At 31.9% G+C, this 12,629-nt stretch overlaps 1 protein-coding gene across 1 annotated transcript in view; it reads left to right on the top strand.

Annotated features, from left to right (window-relative positions):
- Positions 1-12,629, top strand: part of LOC105993437 (dystrophin-like) — a gene marked incomplete at its 3' end in the record, with an annotated part of 1,816,642 nt that overhangs the window by 793,703 nt on the left and 1,010,310 nt on the right. Inside the window, 3 exon segments of the mRNA XM_013026710.1 lie at positions 405-578; positions 4,345-4,500; positions 9,574-9,744. Of these exon segments, the coding sequence (XP_012882164.1) occupies positions 405-578; positions 4,345-4,500; positions 9,574-9,744 (501 nt within the window).

The following is a 12,629-nucleotide window of genomic DNA, read 5'->3' as shown; positions in this document are numbered from 1 at the left end:
CTTCCTTCCTTCCTTCCTTCCTTCCTTCCTTCCTTCCTTCCTTCCTTCCTTCCTTCCTTCCTTCCTTCTTTGGTAATTAATTGGAGATAAGAATTTCATGGACTTTCCTGCCCAGTTTAGTTTTGAACCACAGTTTATTTGGTACATTTTAAAGATAAATAGGGTAGGGTGTTTATTTGATACCAGATTAAGAAAAATTGCTGAATTTTCTCAACATGTTTTTTATGGGATGATTGGGGCAAAGGGCTGTTTTCCTTTCTTTTCATTTGTTTATTTTCTTTTCTTTTGTTTCCATTGCTATATGTCTGGCAACAATGAAAATAAAGGAAAACTTAATAAAAATATGCCTAGATATTTTACAGAAGGCAAAATTAAGTTGATACCTCCTTTCATTGCCTTTACAGAAAAAATTACAAGATGTCTCCATGAAGTTTCGATTATTCCAGAAACCGGCTAATTTTGAGCAGCGACTACAAGAAAGTCAGATGATTTTGGATGAAGTGAAGATGCACTTGCCTGCATTGGAAACAAAGAGCGTTGAACAGGAAGTAGTACAGTCACAGCTAAATCATTGTGTGGTACGTATTTGTGGTGGCAAAGATCCAGCTTTCCTTTAATTTCCTTAGTTAGAAGTATTTAATCATTTCATTTATAATAGAAACATATTTTGGCAGCATGTATTGATGATATATATTTTAAGATTAACAACAGAAATTACACATGTATTTAGACACAAGAACTTTTTTCAAAGTAGTAGTGAGTTGATGCCTTTTCTATAAATGGAATTTTGAATCTAAAATTCTGTTAATATCTGTGCTTAATTTTTTAAAATATGTTTTTATTGTATAAATACTATACAGAGAAGTTACAGTTACATGAGCAAGGTCATGAGTACATTTTCTATCAACCTTTGTTACCTCCTCCTTTTTATTTTTTTTCCCTTGGTTATTTTGGAATTTGAACTCAGGAACTTGTACTTTTTAGGCTAATGCACTACCACTTGAGTTGTTCTATCAGCTCTTTTAGTTCATTCTTATGGCACTTTGAATATATTTTAAATGTAAATACAGATAAGAAGTACCAAGACAGCAACCATCAGAGTAGCTACAATAATACCCATTTCAAAAATAGTAGGTGTACAGGAAGCTAAGAAGCATACAGAAGATGCAGAAGTCATCCCTAATTCTCCAATTAAGGAGGCTATAGATTATCTGAGAGAAATTAAAGATAAACAACTGTGAAGCACAAAGCAGATTGCATTCCAGTACTTTTATTCCAAAGTGTAATATATTTTAATTAAATATCAGTCCTGTATATACAATGAAATGCCATCAATCCACACAAATAGAATAAAAGGGCAAGAAATGTTAAATCTAATCCATGGCGTAATTCCTCATTAGCCTTTGGAATATAGAGTAGTGTTACATATTTCTATCCTTAGAAATTGATTAAGTCAGATATTCTCTGAAAACAACACTGACATGAGAGGGTAGCTACTACAATAATATAAATATAATAATATTATTAGAAGCCTAAATATAATAATAATATTATTATTATAAACCTGAGTGGACTATGAAACTTCAAGGTAAACACTGAAATAAAATGAAATGTAAACACTGAATTTTATTATCAACCAATGTTGTTTGTTTAGTTTTTTTTTGTATTGTAGGTACAGTTTCTACATCTATACTATAGTATAAATAAAAACCTGATCCTTTTAGATACATTTCAGTCACATAATTATGAAGGAGAAATTTTTTTCCTAGCAATCATGTAAATGTATTTATTATTTTTTATTAGATAACTAAGCACAGGAATACATGGGAACATACATCTAAAATTGAACAAAGCCAATTCAAAATAGAACAAGTTTACAAAAATCATGACTGTTGTATGTAAAGTGAGAGCTGTGTTTTCTCTTCTAGGAATAGGTGTTTAATGTTACCTCATAAAACTTATCTACCAGGGCTGGGAAGGTGGCTCAGTGGTAGAGTACTTGCCTTGCATGCATGAGGCCCTGGGTTTGATTCCTCAGCACCACATAAGCAGAAAAAGCCGGAAGTGGCGCTATGGCTCAAATGGTAGAGTGCTAGCCTTGAGCTGAAGAGCTGAGGGACAGCGCTCAGGCCCAGAGTTCAGGCCCCACGACCGGACCCAAAAAAAAACAAACAACAAAAAAAACTTATCTACCAGTCTATGAGCTGAAAATAACCCTACCTGGATTAATATAAAGGAATCATGAAAGCACTAGCCAATTTGTTTCTGGTTCTGGCTTAAATACTACCATCAGTTTAAATAGTCTTTTCACATAGACTTTTGTTTTAAGATATTGGGAGTTGAACCCACCAGCTCTTCTTGCACATGCTAGTCATCCTAGACCTTTTCTTTGCAGGTTTCAGGCTTTCCTATTTGACATGAAGTCTGATTTTGTGCATACTGTCCTCAAATGCATGAGTCTCTTCCACTTTTAGAGTAAATGGGATTACAGAAATATGCCAGGTTCAGAATGTTCTCCTTACAAATTTTCATTTTTTATTAAAATGCTTTGTGATATATAGTGTAATCATGCCTCAGCTTTTGAGAAAATGTTGTCTATTTATTAACATGAACACAAAAATAGTAATGCTTCATTTCATAGATATTTTGCTTGTGTAATGAAATGAAGTGTACAGCCAGTAATATTTTTATATTAAAGAGAAAATTGTTTGGAAGTATATCTAATCACATATTTGATTCCCAGCATAGTAATAAATTATTGCCATTTTACGAAATACCCAGATTTTTTTAAATTCAATCTAAGAAGTAAATTGAAGTATAAGAGAATCATCTGGAAAGCTTAGACAGGACTCAAAAGTATTAATAAATGAATATTAACATCAGTATCACAGAGAGTATTAAAAGAGAAGTAGATCATGCATGTACCCTTAATTAAATAATTCCTCAGTCTTTAAAGAATGCTTAATTATTGATTGTTTTTCTGTGTGTCAGTCATGGGCTTGAACTCAGGGTTTGGGCAATGTCTATGAATTCTTTTGCTCAAGGCTAGAACTCTACCGCATTGAGCCACAGCTCCACTTCCAGGTTTCTGGTGGATAATTGGAGAAATTGGAGATAAGAGTCTCATGGACTTTCCTGCCCGAGCTGGCTTTGAACCATTATCCTCACATCTCAGCCTCCTGAGTAACTAGGATTCCAGGCGTGAGCTACCAGCACCTGGCTAAGTTTTGAGTTTAAACTGAAGAGGAAACAAACCCATTTTTTGTCTAATTCCAAAGATAGTAGCCTTCTAGCAATATTATTTCTTTCTTAAAATTATTTATTTTTATTTCGAAGGTGATGTACAGTTACACGAGTCAGGTGATGAGTACATTGCTTTATAAACAGTGCCACTTCCATCATTTTCTTCCAGTTTTTTTCTCCCAACCCCCCTCCCCAACAAGTTGTGTAGTTCATTGTTAACATCGTAAAAATAAGTAATTATAATTTAGATTCAGCATTTAACAAAACAGCTATGTATTATGTAAATTATTAGATATGTGTATGCATGTATGCACCTACATGCAGTCACACATACTTTTGTGTGCATTTATATACAGTGCATATATACACTATATATACACAATTACATTCTTGAGCAGAAAGCAAAATATGATACTTTATTGTGTGAGAGATATCTTCCAAAGTTAGACACTTGCCTCATAAGATTGTTATGACTACCTACTCTTGTATATGTGTATACTTTGTAATTTTGATGTACATGTGAATTTTAAATAATGTTGGTTTTTAATGAGGACCATAAAAAATAAATGGATATGATTGGATTCAATATTTAAATTATTTCCATCCTTATTAGTAATGAAATAATTATTGAATTATAATCTAGAAATTAGGTGTTTTATCCCACCAAATCAAAGGGCTATAAGAACAACAGTGAATGTCCAACCTGAATGACCTGAATACTATATATTTACTATATGATGAATTAATTCGTTTAAGCTATGGGTAGAATGATATAACTCTATCTCTTAAAATAGAATTCACATAACATTTAGAAGTTATCTTTATGAACTTCATTAAAAAACTAAATACTTATGATGCACACCTTCTATAATAAGAATAACTGTAAATAATGCATGTATGTCTATATAATTCCAAATAGAAATATGAAGTCAACAGAAAATTCAAAGAAATATGAAAAGTATATAAGAGCAGAACTACAAAATAATACAAGAAAACTATAAGCATGCAATAGCAATTAAGAGGATTCTTGTTAATTAATAATTGTACAAATTAATTTAATACTATTGCTGATTATTATGCTTGTTTCATATTTTGTTTTAGAATTTGTATAAAAGTCTGAGTGAAGTGAAGTCTGAAGTGGAAATGGTGATAAAAACTGGACGTCAAATTGTACAGAAAAAGCAGACTGAAAATCCTAAAGAACTTGATGAAAGAGTAACGGCTTTGAAACTGCATTATAATGAGTTGGGTGCAAAGGTATGTGTGTGTTTGAAACCCCAGAAAATACTAGCCACTTTCCATATAAATGGCACATATGAGTGTTAGTAAATTATGTACAATTAGGGTTTCAGAAATCCTTATACTAATTCTCCCCTTCCCTCTTCATGTTATAGATTATAGATACATCCATGCCTCCGTAGTTCATATGAATATAAATTGAGTTTATAACCACCATAAGCATTGAGTTTCTGCTCATAAGCGTAGATGGAGTTGGAAAGCTTAGGGAGGTTTCTATTGGTCCACCAGGTAGTTGTAGAAATGTTTCTTCTAAATTTTCCTCCTTTTCAGAGTATGCATATATTTTGGTTGACTTCAAGACTGGTAAATATTAAAAACTCACTAACCTTTTTTATGTAAGTTGAATACAATTCACACAAAGATCATGTTTGGTTTAGTTTTGTTAGCACATGAAGTTATTTTTTTATATTACAAACCTTGCATAATTCACCACACTTGGCTAATAGGATAGACAAGCAATTTAGTCCTATGGTTCTATGATAAATTTTGTATCATTTCATTGAATAGATACTCATGACCAACTTCATCTCACTGTTGATTAAAGATATTTCCGTGTTTGTATCTCCTTTTTTCAAATCTGTGTGCCATCTAGGGTAATTATCTCATTTCCATCAACTCAAATATTTTATATAGGTTTAGAGATTCAATGGACTAAAATAATGACAAATTATCTTTGTATTCAGTTATTTCTTTACTAGGTAGATGCTCTTTTGTATAGTATAATTTATTTTGTCTACTTTTTTCATTATTGTCCATGCTTGAGGTAATAGTCAAAGTACTTTTGCCAAGACCTATATCAATAATGTCCTTCCCTATTTTTTATACTCATTTTATGTAGCACAACTTGTTCAATTCTGGAGAGCTATACTATTTATACCTTACAGTTTATAATTCACTAGCATACCGTAATGTTAAAGTCATGTGTTGATATGCATCTTCTCTTAATTTAAAAAAATATTGGAGGGGTAAAAATGATTTTCTAAATTTACATTTTCAAACATGCATTATTATCTATTCTTTTTTTCTTTTCTTGCATTTGTAAGAGTAGATTGGTATTAAATAACAAAATAAATATCTTAAAATCTAAAACAATGAAAGTGACATTTTGTAGACTAGTAGAGCACTCAATTTTTTATTATTAATAATTTAATGACTCATAATCATATAAAGGCATCTTTATCTCTGAAAGTACATATTTGAGCTCTTATTTTTATTTTAATCAATTAGCCATTAGTAATATTATTAAAGCAAAGAGAAAGAATATTAATAAACCTTTTTTCAACAGCATAATAATGCAGAAAATACAGACCAATATTTATTTTTGTAGTGAATATTAATTTAGAAACATTAATGATTAAGTGATTATGTACTAATACCATATCATGAAAATGCTATGATATGTACTCTTCACTAATAAGAAGTATTGAACTTTAAGACACTATCCACAACATTGGTTTTGTTTTAAAAGAAAGGTAAAAGCTACAAAGACTATTTTATTCCACCAATTTTGTATAAAAAGAGGAGCCCTTCTATTTTAAACATCTTCAGTATTCACATGCCACCATTAATTGTGTTACCCTTTTGTAGTGATTAGCTCAGACTACACTAACAAACATAACAGTCTGGATGGCTTTAACAATGAGAAAAATTCCTGCCGTCTGCAAGTCTAAAATCAGTGTTTTGGTTCATTCTGTTCCCGAATAAGACTCGTCATTCTGTTCCAGGAATAGTCATTTCTGGCTTGCAAATGAACTCTTTTCCATCAGGTATTAAGAAACAACTCACTCCACTTATTACCAAACTTATTTAACTTTATTTACTTTTTAAAGATCAGATACAGTGACTCAAGATATAGTCATTAAGGCTTATGGTTTCAACATAAGAATTTGGGGCAGTATAATTCAGTACATAGCACTTTCTTACAATGCACAATTTTGTTCTTTCTATCTTTTTAAACCAATCCTGGAGCTTGAATTTAGGGCCTGGACACTGTCCCTAAGAAATTTTTGTTCAGGACTAGCACTGTTCCACTTGAATCACAGCGCCACTTTAGGCTTTTGTACTTGTTAATTGAAGATAAGTGTTTCATGGACTTTCCTGTCAGGACTGGCCTTAAACCATGATCTTCAGATTTCAGTCTTTGAATAGTTAGGATTGCAGGCCTGAGCCATCAGTTTTATCATTTCTTAAAAAGGCAATAACTTAATTGTTCAGTGAATTTTAAAGAGTAGTTTCTCATATTTAAACCTAATTAACTTTATTGAGGGACTCCTGATGTAATACTATAATTCTGTTTTGGTCTTTTCTATGCTTTCATTTTTGTGAAAATATGCATAAGTAGCAGTACTCATATACTCCCCAAAATAAAATTACAAATGTTTATAAAATAATGGTTGTTGAAGGATTTTACTGCAGGTGGCACTCTATTAAATTATTTGTTCCACATACACACAGAGAAAGTGTAAAACTCAATGTTCCTTAAGGTGGCAGTGTCTCCTATTTTTTTTAAACCTACTGAGCTAGATAAAACAAAATAAAATAAATAAAAATCAATAATGCATTAGCTCTGAGAAGATAGAGTTTTTTGAAATATTGAATTTCGAATCCCTTTATACAAATAGTGCATTAAAATATAATTATGCATAGAAACACACCAGAAGGAATATTTCTTTTCTCCCATATACAAATAAAATTCTTGCAGTCCAAACGGCAGATGGTTTTAATTCCCTTCGAGAAAAAATAGAAGGGGAAAAAAAACTGATTTTGCAAACTCTAAACATTTTTGCTTCCTCCCTCCCTCCTTTCCTTCCTTCTTTCCTTCCTTCTCCCTTTCTCATCTCTCTCCTTCCCTCCCTCCCTCCCTTCCTCCCTTCAGTCCTTCCTTCCTTCCCTTTCTTCCTTCCTTTCTTTCTTTCTCTCTCCCTCTCATCCTCCCTCCTTCCCTTCCTGCCTTCCTGCCTTCTTGCCTGCCTGCCTGCCTCCCTCTCTTTCCTTCTTTCTTTTCTTTTCCTTCTTTCTTTTCTTTTCCTTCTTTCTTTCTTTCTTTCTTTCTTTCTTTCTTTCTTTCTTTCTTTCTTTCTTTCTTTCTTTCTTTCTTTCTTTCTGTCTTTCTTTCTGTCTTTCTTTCTTTCTGTCTTTCTCTCTCTCTTTCTTTCTTTCTTCCTCTCTCTCTCTCTCTCTCTTTCTTTCTTTCTTTTTGGCTAGATAGATGCTCTCCACTTGAGTCATATTGCTAGCCCTAAATATGTACTAAATTTATACAAACCTCTATTAAAGGGGATAACTGATTTTGTTGAATATGTTGAATTTGTACCATGGTTTCAGGGCATTTATGGCATCTCTACATGTTTGATTTGTTTTACTTATGTGCTTGGAATTTTTATTTTTTTCACGCTTGTGGCTAGAGTTTCCTTTTTGTTTTATACGCATGTAAGTGTGTGTTGATGCTTATGTATTCTGTGATATCTACTAAGGTCAAGACAAGCACTTGTGTTGTTTTCATTATTTTTGCTATTATTGGTTAAGCCAATGTACACACAGTTGAGAAAGATTTGAAATCTACTTCTCAGATCTTTTTGCCATAAACACAAATCTGTTTGAGATTTTCTTTACCAGTCAGGTAGTAAAAGAACTTTTGTTGTATACCTTTTGGTGTAATTTTTATTGAGCGTTTTTGATAGGAAAATCATAAAAACAAAATAAGACATGGTTGTGCTTAATGTATCACGCTGCCTCAAATTGACAGATTTTAGCATTACAATAGCCCTATATGCCAAATAGAGTTATCTTAATTGATAAATGTCCTAAACTGGAGTAATTGAGCTATCTCTGATCCAACGGTCATAGGGAATGGATTCTTCAGGGTATCACAGAGCTCAATATACTTACACTCCACCATATTGACTCTGTAGTCAAACATTCACATCTCATGTTCATATTCTTAACTTCCATAATTGAAAAAATATTTTAATAATTTCACATAGTGAAGACACATAACAAAGAAAACAGGAACTAGTTCATAAGAGTATAAATACTTTTTCTATTTTCTACTGCTAATATTTTGTAATTGTACTTTGTAATTAGTGATTTGCAAATTTTTATTCATTGCTTTATTCAACATATAAAATGTACTTAGTGAGATGGTTCTTTGTTCTGGGAAAAAATATGGAGCACACTGATATAATGGAAATAAGTATGAAGCCAGGGAAATTACTTTTGAGGAGCTGAAATTTATTTCAATTTTGCTCATGAACTGATTTTTACTTATGTAATGATCCTGAGAATTTTATTAAACCAAACAACAAACTGAACACAATATAAGCACATATGGGAAGGGAATGTAGAAATATGATTTTTCCATTTTGTATGTGAGAGTGTGGGAAAGTTCATTTTTGAGGGATTTGATTATACACACCGAGACCCACTCTACAGACAGGATCAAGTTGTCATCTCTACATTGAAAAGAGTGAAAATTTTGGTTTTGCGTTCATTATTTTGATCTTATTTGATAAAACTTATGGAAACAATGATCTTAATTGATGGCACTTGATGCAAAAGTTAAGTCATTTTAAAGATGCATTGAGAATTAAATTAATATTTTAATGATCTTTTTTTTTTTTTACCTCCGGAGGAGTATTCTTACTCCATTTTGATACTTTACTGGCAAGAGAAAGCCTCATTTTCATATCATAGATTGTGAACCTCCTTGTCTCTCTTTTTGACAAATGACTACATATTATACATTTTACTCATATATTATTTTCCATTTATTACAGACAAGTTCAATCAGCCTTTTCTCTACCATGACAAAAGGTAGAAAATGCTGTTTTTTTCAGACACAGTAGCTTATACGCTCAAGAATGTTTTATTTACTATTAATATTCAAAATATATAATTATCCTAATGTAGAACATGTAAGGAAAGTCATTTTTAATGACAGGAATGTGAATTTTCAAATTAAGGGACCTACTTGACTGGAAAAGTAATCCAAATTACATTTTATTACATTTTATTATTTCTGTTACCTTTCAGGTAACAGAAAGAAAGCAACAGTTGGAGAAATGCTTGAAATTGTCCCGTAAGATGAGAAAGGAAATGAATGTCTTGACAGAATGGCTGGCTGCTACAGATACGGAATTGACAAAGAGATCAGCAGTTGAAGGAATGCCTAGTGATTTAGATTCTGAAGTTGCCTGGGGAAAGGTAAAACCTATATCACTTATGGTATTTTTTACAATATATGAAACAAGGTAGTATAATTTTACAAGGAACTACTGATGTATAATAATAATCAAATTATAAATATTATCTTGCTGTACTTTCTCTTTCTTTAAAAATTAATCAGTCACTTAAATCTATGCTTTAGGGCCATAACGAGGTCAATGGTTAAGTAAGCTTTAGTGAAAATCATGGATTAAACAGGTTATACATGCATTCTTAAGAATACATGCATCATTTGCCAAAAATTCAATCCGAACAGGATTCACTATGTTCTGCTCGCTTGTCTAAAACTAGATTGACCCTACAACCATAAGGTAGGCAAGGACACAGTGACTGTGAACAGTTGGTATGGACAGGATTGAAAGATTCCTCAGCACATTGCCAAGGTCATAATCAGATGGAATCTTACTAGGCAGGCACTATCATTTCCATCACCAAAGGGCATAGGGCCTCCTTTCATCTTCAGATGGTACGTTCCTGCCATTTCTCTAACAACCAGTCAGACATTTATGGCTGCCTAGAATTTAAGGTCAAAGCACTCATGGCTTTTTTTTTTACAGTTTATTTATTACTAGATTATTTGAAATAGTGCTGACACCAAGAAATAGAAAATAGAGATGTTTCCATCTGTAACTTTGCTGTCATTAGACCAACTAGAAAATAGAGTAACCTATCTATGAATGTTTATATATGACTGCATTAGCTAGCTACCTAAGAGATTGGTGCTTTATTTTTAATTCAGTGTTAATATCCAGAATATTCACATTAGGGAAATTTAGTTGTGTTATTTAAAACTTAAAATCATATGAAATAACTTTTTTATCATATACATTTAGAGGATGAGTAATGGCAAAATCTTATATTGTAAAATTATTCAAATAAACAGCTTCATATAATGTTTCAAATAAACATTTCCTAGATGAAATGCCTTTTATTCTCATTCCATTACTGTTTTCTGAAAACATCTTGTGTGAGGTTATTATAGTAAAAAAAAAAAAAAAAGCCAGAGACTACAGGTTAAGAAAATGCATTAGCCTTATTTTTCCCTTTATATTAAAACATATATTACATTTTATTTTCTTCTTTCCATTAAATCAACAACAATTATATGTTTTAGTTCAGTCTGAGCTATTGTAAGAAATAAGCCCAAATTGCAGTAACTCAGAGAAATCAGAGGTTCGTTTTGTCTCATGTAAATCAGTAGTTCAGAGTAAGGGAAGTAGTCTTGTTACTTGAAATAATCTCTGGGATCATTTTCATCACATCATTTTTTCAATATTCAGTGCCTTTGTACTCCCAGGTAGAGCTTGCTCACCACAACCACACCTTTACTTTAGCCCACAACAAGGGAGAAAATGAAAAGTAGAATGACAAGTTCCTTCTTGAAGATACCTTATAATAGCTTCATGTATTATTTCTGAACTTATTCCATTTCTGAAAACTTACATAACCCTATTTATCCATGGGGGAGCATGACTAAATAGGATCTGTAGGCAAATAGCTGTATATTGTGATAATATGATCTCAAATTAGTATGAATAAAAAAAATGTGTTCAGGGGGAAAAATATTTGGCTACAGCAGTACCTTACTGCTTTTTACATCATCAAAAAAGGCCTGCAAAACCTAATTCCCTATAAAATGTATATGACCTACTTCCAGCAGTTCTTACCATAAGTATCCATAAATAAACTAAAATACCACAAATTTTTATTATCGATTAAAATTGGATATATAGTAAAGCATATATTGGGACAAATTGAAGGATTCATGAAAACCATCCATACTTTCAGAAATATCCATAGGTAATATTTCTGCTGCTTTCAAACAGAGCAGATATAATAGATTCTAGGAGTGCTGTAACAAAGCACTACAAACTAGTGTCCTAAACTAAAGTAATTCTACAGGCTAGAAGTATAATATCAAGGTGACCGTTTTCAACTGAGGCCTCGTTCATTGGTTTGTGCATAGGTAACCTGGTGTTGACATTAGTTTTTCCCTGTTTACATGACTATGTATCAGTTTCTCTTCTTGTGAGTATGGTAGTCACATTGGATTAGGTAATGATATAATTTCATGATAATAAAATTACCCTCTTAAATACCTTATGTCCAAACATAGTCACAATCTGAAATATGGCCAATTGGAGATTCATCATATGAAATTTGGAAGAATACAATTCAACTGATAATAGTGGGATTGTTCTATAAATATAATGTGGAATGCTGTCATAATGGCGCATAAAGGAGTTAAGCTAGACTTGAAGTGAATTCGAAAAACAGATTTGAATTTACAAGTAAATTGGGAGAAAATTTAAAAGCACAGCACATAAGGATTGTATACTCCAGAATCTCCATAAGGTCATTTACTTTCTTAAGGATGTATGTTCATGTAAGCTTTACCTTCAATCATTAAAATGTTGAGAAATATTCTGTAGTTTCTAGGTTATTTTTGTCATAGAAGAGACTTGAGTGGTCTGGAGGTATATTTGCTTGCTGAGTCCTCACCTCCTCAAGCTGTAAATCTCATGAACTCTGTTGAAGGATATATGTTGCATTGTTAAAAGACAATTTTTAAATCTATATGTTAAATCTATTGGCTAATCATTCCACATATTTTGACTGAGTGAAGGCTGTATATTTGTAATGAATTTCCCTTTATCCTGTTAATCTAAGAACCTTGTGATTATTTTACATATGAAAACATTTCACTGTCTAGATAAACATAGACATACAAAAGTATCAGTTGCCCATAAAGTGATTGTTTGACCTTTAGTTTATCTGAACAAAACCTTTCAAGTATATTTACTACAGATAAATGTTTTCAGTTCTACACTAATTTTAGGCTAATTAAATTGATTTCCTAATTA

Source organism: Dipodomys ordii, unplaced genomic scaffold (assembly GCF_000151885.1).
Source record: "Dipodomys ordii isolate 6190 unplaced genomic scaffold, Dord_2.0 Scaffold96, whole genome shotgun sequence".
Classification (NCBI taxonomy): domain Eukaryota; kingdom Metazoa; phylum Chordata; class Mammalia; order Rodentia; family Heteromyidae; genus Dipodomys; species Dipodomys ordii.
This window is presented reverse-complemented; position numbering and strand designations above follow the sequence as displayed.